Genomic DNA, 14,721 nt, shown 5'->3' on the forward strand with positions numbered 1-14,721 from the left:
TAGGGCTTGTGCTCGAGGCCTCTACCCAGCCTCATTGCCCTTCTCTGGACATGTTCAAGAGTCTCTATGTCCTACTGAACACAGGACTCAAGGTGTGGCCTAACCAGTGCTGAGTACAGGGGCACAATGGCTTCCCTGCTCCTGCTGGCCACACTATTCTTGATGCATGCCAGGATGCCATTGGCCTTCTTGAAAGGCATCTGCGGCCTTGTGAATGCTTGATCAGTGAACCAAGGCATCTGTCCTGTTAGCTCGTGAGACTTATATCATCTTGTGAGACTTGGAAGAAAGGTGAGGCAACCCATAGAATGTTTAAGGATGTTGCTAGGTCTTGTAGGAAGAAAATTAGGGAGGCAAAAGCGCATTTGGAGCTTCGCCTGGCCTCTGCTGTGAAGGACAACAAAAAGTCCTTCTATAAATTTATTAACAGCAAGAGGAAGGGCAAGGACAACCTCCACTCCTTGGTGAACACAGAGGGGAATGTTGTAACAAGGGATGAGGAAAAGGCAGAGGTACTTAACACCTTCTTTGCCTCAATTTTTACTAGCAGGACAGAATGTCTTCCAGACAGCTGGCCTGCAGAGCTGGCAGAAGGAGCCAGGGAGTTGCATAGTTTCCCTCAGTTCCAGGAGGGTGTTATTAGAGATCTCCTCAGCCACTTGGATCCCCACAAGTCCATGGGATCAGATGGGATCCATCCTAGGGTGCTGAGAGAGCTGGCAGATGAGCTGGCCAAGCCACTCTCCATGATTTTTCATCAGTCCTGGCTCACTGGAGAGGTCCCAGAGGACTGGAAGCTGGCCAACGTGGTGCCCATCCACAAGAAGGGCCAGTTGGATGAGCCAGGGAATTATAGGCCTGTCAGCCTGACCTCAGTGCCAGGCAAGATTATGGAACAGGTCATCTTGAGGGCAATCACACAGCACTTAGAGGATGGCCAAGGGATCAGGCCCAGCCAGCATGGATTTAGGAAGGGCAGGTCCTGTCTGACCAACCTGATCTCCTTCTATGATCAGGTGACTGCCTGGTGGATGCAGGGCAGGCTGTGGATGTAGTCTACCTGGACTTCAGCAAGGCCTTTGACACTGTCCCCCACAGCAAACACCTGGCCAAGCTGTCAGCTCATGGCTTGGATGGGAGCACACTGCATTGGGTTAGGAACTGGCTGGAGGGAGGAGCCCAGAGAGTGGTGGTGAATGGTGCCACATCCAGTTGGCAGCCAGTCACTAGTGGTGTGCCCCAGGGATCAGTGCTGGGCCCCATCCTCTTTAACATCTTTATTGACGATCTGGATGAGGGCATTGAGTCCATCATCAGTAAATTTGCTGACAACACCAAGCTGGGGGCAGGAGTTGATCTGCTGGAGGGTAGAGAGGCTCTGCAGAGGGACCTGGACAGGCTGGACAGATGGGCAGAGTCCAAGGGCATGAGATTGAACACATCCAAGTGCTGGGTTCTGCACATTGGCCACAGCAACCCCATGCAGAGCTACAGGCTGGGGTCAGAGTGGCTGAAGAGCGGCCAGGCAAAGAGGCATCTAGGGGTGTTGGTCGATGGTAGGCTGAACATGAGCCTGCAGTGTGCCCAGGCAGCCAAGAGGGCCAATGGCATCCTGGCCTGCATCAGGAAGTGTGGCCAGCAGGAGCAGGGAGGTCATTCTGCCCCTGTTCACTGCACTGGTTAGGCCGCACCTCGAGTACTGTGTCCAATTCTGGGCCCCTCAGTTTAGGAAGGAGGTTGACTTGCTGGAACGAGTCCAGAGAAGAGCAACAAAGTTGGTGAGGGGTTTGGAACATAAGCCCTACGAGGAGAGGCTGAGGGAGCTGGGGTTGCTTAGCCTGGAGAAGAGGAGACTCAGGAGTGACTTTATTGCTCTCTATAACTACCTGAAGGGAGGTTGTAGACAGGCGGATGTTGGTCTCTTCTCCCAGGCAGTCAGTACCAGAACAAGAGGACACAGTCTCAGCCTGCACCAGGGAAGGTTCAGGCTGAAGGTTAGGAGGAAGTTCTACACAGAGCAAGTGATTGCCCATTGGAATGGGCTGCCTGAGGAGGTGGTGGAGTCACCATCGCTGAAGGTGTTCTGGAGGAGACTTGACAGGGTGCTTGGTGCCGTGGGTTAGTTGCTTAGGTGGTGTTGGATGATACGTTGGACTCGATGATCTTGAAGGTCTCTTCCAACCTGGTTTATTCTATTCTATTCTATCACCTAAAGGTTAACTCCCCACATTAGTTGTGTCATAGAATCATGGAACCACAGGCTGGTCCAGGTCAGAAGGGACCTCCAAAGGTCATCTAGTCCAACCTCCCCACAGTCAGCAGGGACACCCCCAAGTAGACCAGGTCACCCAGGGCCTCATTGATCCTTACCTTGAGTATCTCCAGGGAAGGGGCCTCAATGCTTCCCTGGGCAACCTGTTCCTGTGTTCCACCACCCTGTCAATGCTCTCTTTGTTAGTCATGCATCAGGATTCCAAACTCCTCAAATTTATTGGCTCCACTTAGAACATTTCAAATGCTTGTTTCAGCCAGGACCAAGTCAGACTTCTCCAGGCTCAGTTCTCGTCCCCTAAGAACACCAAGGCTTTTTGACTGCTTGCTCTGAGCTCCAGCAGAAGGAAACTGAACTCCAGGCCAGCCTTGCTGCCAGCCACCTCTCTACTTCTCTGTGTGTTTGGACAGACTCCTTTGACGTCACCAGGTATAAGGTGAAAGCAAAGGTGTCTGAAGAGCACTCCCTGCCTCATCATTGTCATTAGGAGTCAGGATCCCTTTCCTGAAGGACTTGGACTGAAATTGAAGCTAACGTCTTAGCAAGAGTTTTTGCAGCGGCCTACTCCATAATAAGTGACTAAGCCTGTGCACTGGAATGCAGTCTCCACAGTTTTCCAGGTGCAGGTTCTGCTGGAGACACCTGGCTGGTACCAACAGTCAGTATCCATCACGTATGATGGAGGATTCCACTGTCTAAGACCAGCGCTTCAGAACAGAGCAATGGAAATGCTGTCAAGAGAGACTGATGCTCTAGTGTTGCTAGGGGAAACCATGAACTTAAGTGAACTCTGCTCATTAAAATATCATTATAACATGCAAACACACCTCCTGGCCTGAGGCTACGCACCTCCAAGGCAGAGCACACCTCAGTCATTCCTCCTTGGACATGCGTAGAAGCCTTACTCGTGGGGCACGAGAGGTGGAGTTTGGACATCGACAGGTGAGAACTTGGATATAAAGGAAGGCTCCTTAGCAATGGGAGAAGTTCTGAAGGAGTTCTGGAGAAGCTGCAGCAACACATTATCAAGAAGAAGAAGAAGCCACAAGAAGACTTTGAAGGAAAGCTTTCCCCACTGAGATCAAGAAGGACCAGCAGGACTGGACCCAGGAGCAGAGAGACATCTTTGGACTCTTGTGTTGTTGGTAGCTATAGACCTCTTTCCCTTTCCCCTCTTCACTTTACTCTTTCTCCTTTCTTCTCTCACTTTTCTCTACCTTCTATGGATAAACAATAAAGTTTTACTGTAGATTGAGGTGAACTCCCTGGTGTGAACCTCCTGAGCTTTCTGCACTTTGAGATCACAGTAACCAACCACCACAAGTCCGCTGTTGGGAGCCTGACACCAGGGTGGGAGTTTCTCTCTTGCACTGCATCCAGCAGACTCTGTCCCTATGTCTGTGAGTTTTGTGCTTCTCTCCAGGCACAGCCTTAGAAATAGATTTGACTTCAGGAACCCTTGCAGTCAGCCAGTGTCAGCCTTGTCCTTATCCCCTCTGTCATTCAGTGGCTGTTTGGCTCTAACACTTTCTGCTGAATCACCTTGGGGATTGCAAAGTGGTTAATGATTAAGGGCTGCTATGATCCAACCTCCTTCTCACTACCCAGAAATGCTGACTGGCTGATAGATCATAACCATGCCTCAACTTGTTGGTGTGGCCACATGCTTGTAGAGAGGCCACCTGCTGAGAGACAGCTTGTGCTGAGCAGCTGGCTCCCGGGGGGCTGGATTGCTGATGGGACTTTCTCAGGCTTTACTTTGCTTAGCTTCCAAACAGCAGCAATTCTGCTGTGGCTGTGTACAGACATTTCTCTAAGGAGAGCAGGGGGGAGCTGGTGCCATGGAGCTGTGAGCTCCAGCTGCAGAGAGCAGTGGAGAAGTCTGATGCAAGGAGCAGAGAGGTAAGCCCCAGGTGGGCAGGGACAATCATGGTGAGGCTGGGGAGGTGAGGAGCAAAGCTGTCCATACAGTGTCAGAGCTGAAGAAACAGATGTTCTGCAAGTGCAGCTGTGCTGGTGAGACAGCCTGGGTCAGTATCACTTGATGAATGATCACCAAATGAGCTTTATTAGGTGCACTTTGGAATCTTGAAGGAAATTACAGAGACACAAAGAGCTCCTTAGGGCACTTGGGCTCATTACAGGATCCTCAGGCACTGAGAGAAGACAGAAGACACTGCTCAAGAAGTCAGAAGCAAAACACAAGTTCCTTGAAGTACTAATGGGCCCCACTGAGGCTTGTTACTGCCAAAGCCTCCCCAGGGACTCCTTAGGGCAGCTCATTGGAGGCCATGACTGCAGGGAGACAAAGGCAAAGTGCAGGGCAGCATACCTGGGTTTGGTTTATGGAGCAGAAAGGCCAAGATCTGACCACAGCCCCCTGGGCAGGCAGATCCTGTCCCTCATGTGTGGTGCAGGGGGATGTGGATTTTGTGATGCTGAGTGAAGGACAAGGGGATGACAGCCCCCAGCCTTCCTGGGGAAGTGCAAGGAGGCACTGAGGCCCTGCCAGTGCCTTGGGACAATGTCTCCTCACAGGCCTTGGTGGCAGATGGTTGTCATGGCCAAGGGGGCACAGCCTTGGGTTCTCTTGATCACTCCCAGCATTGTCAGTGCCCTTTGCCATCTCCACCACAGACTGCCCTACACTGTCCCACGGCTGCTTCTGCTTCCCTGCAGGCTGGAGACCCTCATCTCACTTCCCTACCTTGGCATTTCCAGACCGTCCCTGGTGTCTGTCCACACTCACACTCTGCTCCTTGGAACACAGAGGTGAGCTGAGCTCAGACTCCTTCTGGAGACCTTCTCCTACCACAGCACTCCCCTTTGAGAGAGGTTTCTTGCTCCTCCTGTCCAGTCCCCACCTGCCAAGCTGCACCATGTGGCAGTGTTCCTCTCTCCTGCTGCTTCCTATCTCCCCAGAAAGCTCCATCTGGGAAGCACCCTTCAAGCAGGCACCCATCCCATCAGCCTTCCTGTGGCCTTTCAGCTGAGCAGGCAGAAGTGGCCTCACCAGGAGCTCCCAAGGCTGCTGGCCTCGCAGCTTCTCAGGCAGACACCATCGAGCCCTGTGCCTGCTGCTGTCCCATCAGGTACTCAGGCAGCAGAGACCTGGCAACCAATACCTGAGGCCCTTCCTGCAGTGAGCCCAGGTCCCTCGGCAGAGGGCATCTCACAGTCCCTGTGCCAGCCAGGTGCCTTCTGCTGGCCTGGCAGAGATGCTGTCAGATGGCAACTTAAAAGCTCAGGGCTGCCCTATCAGCTCCTGCAGACAGAACTGACCTCACAGTCCCTTTCCAGCCATGCTCCTGCTGCTGGCCAATCCCCTCCTGAGACAGAAGTCACCTCACAGCCCCTTCACAGTCTTCCTAGTGAATTGTGAGCTCCTGAGACACAACTGACCACATGATCCCACACCCAACCATCACCCTCCTTGTGGCCAGAGCCTGAGCAGATCAAAGTTTCATCAAACCCATCTGGTACCTTTCCTGCCAAGGGTCTGAGTGGAGAAACCTTCCTCAGAGGAGCTGCTGGATCTGTCCTGGTGATTCATGGAAGGAGTCCCTGCACATCATCCTGTCCAATGACCCTACTCAAGGGAGGGTGAAGCAGATGAGGGCCCTCAAAGGCTCTGTCCAGTTTGGCCTCATCCCCAAAGGAGCTGCACAGGCCCTGGGTCAGATGGTGCAGGGAGATGAAGACATTGCACAATGCTGGCCCAAGGGCTTGCCCTGAGGGAGATGTCACTGGGAAGCATCTGCCAGGAGCATTCCAAGCTGGTGACATTTGAGCTTGATCCACCAGCTGGCTTCCCATCCACCACCTCATCCATTTATTCAGTATGGCTCTAAAGATACTATGGGAGAGCATATCAAAGCCCTGGCTAAGGGGCAGGGACAAAACTTCCCCTCCTTTCCCCTAACCTTATGGGTTCAGCAATCCCTCTCTGCAAGAGCCTGCAAATGGCTGCAGGGACTGGTGAGAGTGAGCAGACTGGAACTTGCCCCATCCTCCTTCTTGGCCTTCCTGAAGATGCCTTTTCCAAGGACCCAGAACCTCTCTGCTGGCTCTGTGCACAGTGCAGGGCACAGTCCAGGAAGGGTGATGTGAGCAGACAGGAACTGTTGCAAGGAGCTTGACAAAGACACTTGAGATCAGTCTGGCTGGGGCAGAGTTTGTGCTGCATTCACACACAGAAAGGTCAGAGCTCTGTCAAGTGTCCTCATCTGAACTGGCCTCATGGGCTCCTAATTCACCTTGGGATGTTGAGACAGAATCTTTCCCCATCACTCACACAGGCACTGCACTGCAGCAGTCACAGGGTCTCCCTGGCTTCCTGCTGTCCCTGCCAGAGGCTGAGAGGCTCCTCCAACCTCCAGTGCCTTGGCTGTTGGTGTTTGTGCTCACTCAGGTTCCCCTCACCCCACACACGGTGCCCTTGCTGAGCTCTCACCTGCACAATGCAAACAGGCTCTGCTGGCCTCCCATGGAGGGACAAAGAACCTATCCAAGCTGGGGTGTGGGGCCAGTGCTGGATGGTGGTTGTGAGGGACTAGTCCAGGATGACTGCCCTGGGACAGCTTCCCCAGGGTGTGCAGCGAGCACAGGCACAGGTCAGACCCTGCTCTGATGCTTTTCAGGTGTCTTGCAGGAGGCCTGGCTGTGTGAGGACACTGCTGTGTGCCCCATCCCCGCACACTCCACACTTCAACCCTTCCCTGGTGTTTCCCTCTGGGGGACAATTGCTTGGGCATGCTCTTGAAAGAAACTTTAGCTGAAGACCTAAGCCTCCAGACACTGCCCTCAGCAGATCAGCTGTCTTCATGGACTGCCCATGGGGGCCAGCTCAGTCAACAGAAGTGCTCATGGCCTGTCCCTGCCTGGGGTCACAGGGCTGCATACGGCAGAGCCATGACCAAAGTGCCACAGCACTCAGGCCTTAGACCAACACAAGGGATGTGAAGGAGAGTGTGGCAGTGGAAAGAGAGCAGCCCTGAAAGAATGAGTGCTGGTGCTGTGTGGCAGAGCTATTTTGCTGGGACTCTTCACCTCTACCTCTGTAGGGATGAACTGCCCCTGGAGCTGCAGAGAAGGCTTGGAGGAAGGAGCTCAGGAAAAGGCAAATGGTTACAGAAAAGCCTTTCTGTTGTTTAACCAAAGAAGGAGCACAGCTCCTGTTACACAAACTCTGGGTCAGAAAAGGAAAGCAGGGAGGGGATTAGAAAGGGGATCACAACATTATAAATAGTAAAAATCCCACTCCCCAGCTGCCCCCCCCCTCCCCCCAAAGTACAGAAGCCAGGCTGGGTCTGCACTGAGAGGCATCAGAACTGCTCTGCAGGAGAAGACAAAGAGTTTATTGCTTCTCAAAACACCCAGGGATCAGTTTGCTGAGGGCATCCTTCAGCTCCTGGTTCCTCAGGCTGTAGATGAGAGGGTTCACTGCTGGAGGCACCACCGAGTACAGCACTGCCACCACCAGATCCAGGGATGGGGAGGAGATGGAGGGGGGCTTCAGGTAGACAAAGATGCCAGTGCTGAGAAACACGGAGACCACAGCCAGGTGAGGGAGGCAGGTGGCAAAGGCTTTGTGGCGTCCCTGCTGAGAGGGGATCCTCAGCACTGCCCTGAAGATCTGCACATAGGACACCACAATGAACACAAAACATCCCACAAATGGAAAAGCACTGAAAGCAAGAAGCCAAACTTCCCTGAGGTAGGAGGTGGAGCAGCAGAGCTTGAGGATTGGGGGAATTTCACAGAAGAACTGCTCCACAGAGTTGCCCTGGCAGAGGGGCAGGGAAAATGTATTGGCTGTGTGCAGCAGAGCAGTGAGAAAGCCACAAGCCCAGGCAGCTGCTGCCAGGAGGACACAAACTCTGCTGCCCAGGAGGGTCTCATAGTGCAGGGGTCTGCAGATGGCAGCGTACCGATCGTAGGACATGACGGTGAGGAGAAAATACTCTGCTGAAAGGAACAAGGAAAAGAAAAAGAGTTGAGAAGCACATCCTGCATAGGAGATGGCCCTGGTGTCCCAGAGGAAATTGGCCATGGATTTGGGAAGAGTTGTGGTGATGGAACCGAGATCTAGGAAGGCAAGGTTGAGGAGGAAGAAGTACATGGGGGAGTGGAGGTGGTGGTCCCAGGCTATGGTGGTGATGATGAGACTGTTACCCAGCAGGGCTGCCAGGTAGGTGGCCAGGAAGAGCCAGAAGTGCAGGAGCTGCAGCTGCCTCGTGCCTGTGAATGCCAGCAGGAGGAAGTGGGTGATGGAGCTGCTGTTGGACATGGTCTGTCTCTGGGCATGGAGGACTGTTGGAAGAGGAGAAGACATCACAGAGGTTAGGACAGAATTCCTTCAGACAATTCCTTGGCTATTTCCCAGACAATCCTCTCACATTTACTTCTCCTTCTTTGCAGGAACTTTGTGCACTCCAAGCTTCACAGCCTTGCAGGCACCCCAGCAGGAGGCAGCTGTCATGTCCTGTGTCTCTGATGGTGCAGATGGGAAGCTCTGCTCTGGAGCATCTCCTGCCCCTCTCTAGAAAAGAGAGATCCCAGAGGCTGTGGGATGTGGCAGCTTTACAAGCTCCACAAACTGCAAATCCATCCTCCTGCACCACAGACTCACCACACCCAGGGCTGGGAAGCTTTCTCCTCTTTGAGCTCTCAGCACCCAACCTGTCCTGGCTACCTTGAAGCTCTCTCTGCCTTCCTCATCTCCTTGAGATGCCCTGGCAGTGCCCACAGCCCTGCTGCCCTGTGCAGAGGAGCAGCTCCTGGGCAGAGCTGTCTCTCTGCAGTGCTGCCTGCTTGCCAGCAGCTCCCTCCAGCCCAGGAGCCTGGCCCAGCTCAGCAGCAGAGGACCAGCCCAAGGCATTTAATGACTCCTCTGGTGGCTTTGGTGTCGAGTCCATGAGTCTCAGAGACTGAGAGCAAGCTGAAGAAATCTCTCAGGAAGCCAAATGCAAACTGCCAACTTTGCTGGAGCCTTAATGGGTCCCACTGAGGACCATCACTGACAAAGCCTCCCCAGGGGCTTGTTAGAGCAGAAAAGCAGAAGCAAGAACTATAGGAAAACCAAGACAATATCAAGGTTGCTCTGATGCTGAGCAAAACTGGATGGGCTTGATCAAGCCCAAGGGCCAAGTCCTGGCCCCCAGCCCCTTGGAAGGGAGATCCTGTCCCTCAGACATGGCTCAGGGCTCTTCCTGGGGCAGTGGGATGTGAGGACGTGCAATGGTTGGAGCAGGTCTATGGTGTGACACTGCTGGCTGGGACAAGGAGACAATGAGGTCTTTGTGAATGAAGTTCAGCTACCTTCTGGTTGCAGAGACAATGGCCACAGCCATGGTGATGAAGAGGTCATCTCTGATGAGGGCTTTAGGCTTTGCCTCAGCCCTCAGTGGTCCCCACCACAGCCTGCACTATGGTGTCCCATAGCTGCAGCTCTTCCTTTGAAGACACCCAGTCCTCTCTCCAAGTTCACCTCAATCTCTCACCCCCCTCACTGACATCTCTCCATCCTCCCTGCCTGTTCCATGGAAGAGAAAGCCAAGGGCCAAGGGCTGGATCAGCCTCCCACAGGTACTGAGAGAACTGGCAGATGAGGTTGCTAAACCCCTCTCTAGTCTATTCCAAAGGTCATGGTAGTCTGGGGAAGTCCTCACAGACTGGAAAAGGGGAAACATTGCCCCCATTTTCAAAAAGGGGTAAGAAGGAGGAACCAGGGAACTCCAGGCCAGGCAGTCTCACCTCTGTGCCCGGAAAGATCATGGAGCAGATCCTCCTGGAGGTGCTACTGACTCAGAAGAATAGTGAAGAGGTGATGGGGAACAGCCAGCATGGCTTCAGCAAGGGCAAATCCTGCCTGACAAACCTGGTGGCCTTCTATGAGCAGGTCACAACCTTAATAGCTGAGGGGCAGCAACTGATGTCGTTTCCCTGGACCTGAGCACAGCCTTCGACACTGTCCCGCACCACATCTAGGTCTCCAAGCTGGTGACACATGGGTTTGATGGGCAGACCACTAGATGGGTAAAGAACTGGCTTGACGGCCACACCCAAAGGGTGGCTGTCAATGGGTCCATGTCCCAGTGGAGGCCAGGGACAAACGGAGTCCCTCAGGGATCAGTCCTGGGACCAGGCTTGTTCAACATCTTTGTGGGTGCCATGGACAGCGGCATTGAGTGCACCCTCAGCAAGTTTCCTGATGACACCAAGCTGTGTGGTGCAGCAGACAGGCTGGAGGGAAGGGATGCCATCCAGAGGGACCTTGACAGGCTGGAGAGGTGGGCACAAGCCAACCTCATGAGGTTCAACAAGACCAAGTGCAAGGTTCTGCAGCTGGGTCGAGGCAATCCCAGGCACAAATCCAGGCTGGGCAGTGACTGGCTGGAAAGCAGCCCTGAGGAGAGAGACTTGGGGATGCTGGGGGACGAGAAACTCAACAGGAGCTCACAGTGTGCATTTGCAGCCCAGAAAGCCAATCAGATCCTTGGCTGCATCAAGAGAAGTGTGGCCAGCAGGGCAAGGGAAGTGATTCTCCCCCTCTGCTCAGCTCTGGTGAGACCCCACCTGGAGCACTGTGTCCAGTTCTGGAGCCCCTATTGCAAGAGGGATCTGGAGGTGCTGGAAGGTGTCCAGAGAAGGGCCACGAGGATGAGCAGAGGGCTGGAGCACCTCTCCTGTGAGGACAGACTGAAGGAGTTGGGGCTGTTCAGTCTGGAGAAGAGAAGGCTCCGAGGTGACCTAATTGTGGCCTTCCAGTATCTGAAGGGGGCCTACAAGAAGGCTGGGGAGGGACTTTTCAGGCTCTCAAGTAGTGATAGGACTAGGGGGAATGGAATGAAGCTGGAGGTGGGGAGATTCAGGCTGGACGTGAGGAGGAAGTTCTTCCCCATGAGAGTGGTGAAGCCCTGGAATGGGTTGTCCAGGGAGGTGATTGAGGCCCCATCCCTGGAGGTGTTTAAGACCAGGCTGGATGAGGCTCTGGCCAGCCTGATCTAGTGTGAGGTGTCCCTGCCCATGGCAGGGGGGTTGGAACTAGATGATCCTTGTCCCTTCCAACACTGACTGATTCTATGATTCTATGAGGACAGGTTGAAGAAACTGCTCTGGTTCAGCCTGGAGAAGGTCTTGTGGGGAACCTGTAGCAGTGTAATTGCCTATGGTAAGGTTTCCAAGAAGACATTTTCAGGTGTACAAAAGACAGAGAGAAGCAGCAGTGGGAGATGAGAGCATCAGGCCGGATGTGGGTAGAAACTCTGCAATGTGAGAACACTCAGGCACTAGAAGGTGTTTTCCAGAGAGTATGCAGCAGCTCCATCCCTGGATGTTTCCAAAACCCATCTGGACAGAGCAGTGAATCATGTCAGGAGCCTGCTTTTGGCAGGAGGTTGGGCTCCATACTTCCTGAGGTCCCTTCCAGCCTATGGCACTCTCATCCCTGCACTGTCATGTCAGCACTACAGACAGCACTCAGGTTCTCCATAATTCACATCACGTGCAGGGCTGCTTCACAGGTACCCTGAGCCACCCTGATCACTGTCCTGTCTTCTCTCACTCCCATTCATCTTCTTCTCCCCCTCTCATTTTTTTCTTTTTCAACATCCTTACACAGTCCAAGAAGATCAGCCTACCCCACCAACCCTTTCCCCATGCACTGTGCTCTTAATTTTTGCTGTCCCCTTTCAGTGTCTCTGAGCTGATCACTGTGGGACTTTACACCTTGGACCAGGATCCTTCTTACTGTGTGCACCGGTCCCTGGGCTGCAGTCCTGAAGTTATTATCATGATAGAGACATCACAAGTGAGGGTGAACCATCTCACTCTTGCTTTTACAGCTGGGCAAGTGGAGCTGCACTCCAAGGCACCTTGTAACCTTTAAGAACTTGGCCAGCAGAAAGCTCCTGAAGGTAAAGAAGATGAAGAGGGTGCTGTCTACACAGGGGAAGAATAACCCTGTTCATTGGGTGTGGGGAGTGGAAGGGTTAAAGGGGTCGGATTCTCCTTCAGAATGGGTCCATGTTTCAGCCATCAGGAATAGGTGACCTTCCCCTAGGAGATCTCCCCAAGCCAATTGGGGGATGTCAAGGGGGTCACTGTGGGGGGGTTCTCTCCAGACCCAGAATGGTGTTAGGTGCAGCTGCATGTGGAACTGGATAAGTTTCCAACCATCCAGTGTTTGGCTCTACCTTAGTCAGCACGTATTGCTTGCCAGAACGAGAACGTGGTAGAGTGATGTAGTCAATCTGCCAGGCCTCACCATACTTGGACTTGAGCCATCTGTCACCATACCACAGGGGCTTAATTCACTTTGCCTGCTTAATAACAGCACAAATGTCACAGTCATGGATGACTTGTGTGATAGCATCCATGGAAATGTCTATGGATCTGTCACGAGCCCACTGGTATGTTGCATCTCTGCCTTGATGTCCTGACGAATTGTGAGCCCACCGAGCTAAGAACATCTCACCTCGGTGTTTCCAGTCAAGATCAAGATCAGAGTCTGTGTCTACTTGAGAAACTCTTGCAGCTAGATCTGCCTGATGGTTGTGTTGCTGTTCCTCAGTAGCTTTGCTCTTAGGGATGTGAGCATCAATGTGTCTCACCTTCACTGGAATTCTCTTGATTCGATCAGCAATATCTTGCCACAGGTCAGCTGCCCAAATAGGTTTCCTTTTCTCTGCCAACCATTCTATTTCTGGTCCTTTAGCCAACCCCACAGAGCATTGGCTACCATCCATGAGTCGGTGTAGAGATAAACCCTTGGCCATCTGTTTTGGTGAGTTCTTTTTGATGAGGAACTAATAAATCACACGTAGCACAGGTGCCGACAGCTATGGCTGTATTTGTTATAAAGGCGGATGAGGTTGCGCCGGAGGCACCAAACCCAGAAGCCAGGCACAAGCCTGGAAGCTACCCACAACCTGCTAGCAGAGCAAAGCTGGGTGGAGGGCTTGCGGGTACTTCACCCTCCCTGCAGAGCGTTTTCCCCTAGGAAGCTGAGTCTGTTCCACTCCCCCCTCCCTGCCCAGCTAGGGTATAAAAAGCAGGACGTCATAGCTGTTGGCTCTCCTTTTGGCTCCTGCCTCTGCTGGATGAAAGCTGCTGCATCTGCCCTCCTGCTCCTCAGCCACGTGGCCGGACCTGATCCTTCTCCCTGCTGCCTCCGCACCTCCTCAGAGAAAGACTGGTTTTGTATTATTCTTTCTTGTCCCCTTCCCATCCATCCTTGTTCCTTGCCCCTTGTGAACCTTTCCTGTTATTGTTTTATATATATATATATATATATATATATATATATATATATAGTTTAAAGAAAAGTTCTTCACCTCTCTACTTCCAGGCTGACTCCAGATTATTGTTTAGTGGATTTGCTCCTTACCCTTTTTTGTCCTGCCTGTCTGTTTTGGGGGGAGGAGGGGAAGTGGGGGAGAGATTCTTAGCCTTTTCCCTATCTGGGCTTTTAACTCCCAGCTAAAGCTCAAACCACTACAGGCGTCCATCCTGCCATCGCACTCCCAGAGACTGAATCTCTCTGGCAGCTCCTTTCACCTTGTCTCACTCAATGGCCAAACAGCTCTCAAGAGAATGTCAATGATTTTGTTACCTCTCTCGAAGATTTCTTCAGCAGTTTTACCCCAGATGATGATGTCATCAATGAACTGGATGTGTTCTGGAGCACCACCTTTCTCCAGAGCACCATGGATCACTGCATGGCAAATTGTTGAACTTGTTTCCACCCCTGCGGCAAATGATTGAATGTGTACTGGATTCCTTCCCAGGTGAAAGCAGACTGAAGCTTGCATTCCTCTGCTATGGGAATAGAGAAGAAAGCATTAGCAATGTCTATGGTGGCAGAACCATTTGGCCTGTTTGGATTCCAGCTCATACTGGAGTTCCAACATGTCTGGCACAGCTGCACTCATGGGTGGAGTTACTTCATTCAGGAACTCAACTGTCAGACACCATTCTCCATTTGGTTTTTGCACAGGCCAAATTGGACTGTTGAAAGGTGAATGAGTTTTGCTGATGACCCTCTGACTTTCCAGTTTTCCAGTGGTGCCCATTCAAGTTTTGAATGGGTACCAGCCAATCATGGTTGGTTCTGTATTGCCTGTGATGCACAGTTTGAGAAGCAACTGGCAGTTTCACACCCTCTGTCTCGTGTTCTCCTACAACTGATTATTCATCTGAGAGTTCAGGCCTAATAGACCTCAGTTTTCCTCCATCAATTTCTACAGTTGCTATTCCAGAAGCCCATTTGTAACTCTTAGGGTTTTTGAAACACCCTTCTCTCAGGAAATTAATTCTCAAAATACAAGGTGCATCTGGTCCTGTTCCAACAGTGTTTCTTCCACTCTTTCCCAGTTAAACTTATTTAAACCTATAACATAGTCAGATCTTGAGACCCACCAGTGATTCTTTAAATTGTTATAGACAAT

The 14,721-nt window shown here is 52.4% G+C and overlaps 1 protein-coding gene across 1 annotated transcript; it reads right to left on the reverse strand.

Moving 5' to 3' along the window:
* Positions 1 to 7,575: 7,575 nt before the first annotated feature.
* LOC128899746 (olfactory receptor 14A16-like) lies at positions 7,576 to 8,832 on the reverse strand. The gene is made up of 2 exons (XM_054179430.1): positions 8,671 to 8,832; positions 7,576 to 8,584 (listed from the first exon to the last, which is right to left on the reverse strand). The coding sequence occupies exon 2, from the start codon at positions 8,559 to 8,561 to the stop codon at positions 7,629 to 7,631; it is 933 nt and encodes a 310-aa protein (XP_054035405.1). The 5' UTR covers positions 8,562 to 8,584; positions 8,671 to 8,832; the 3' UTR covers positions 7,576 to 7,628.
* Positions 8,833 to 14,721: the final 5,889 nt, after the last annotated feature.

This window comes from Dryobates pubescens, unplaced genomic scaffold (genome assembly GCF_014839835.1).
Source record: "Dryobates pubescens isolate bDryPub1 unplaced genomic scaffold, bDryPub1.pri scaffold_54_arrow_ctg1, whole genome shotgun sequence".
Classification (NCBI taxonomy): domain Eukaryota; kingdom Metazoa; phylum Chordata; class Aves; order Piciformes; family Picidae; genus Dryobates; species Dryobates pubescens.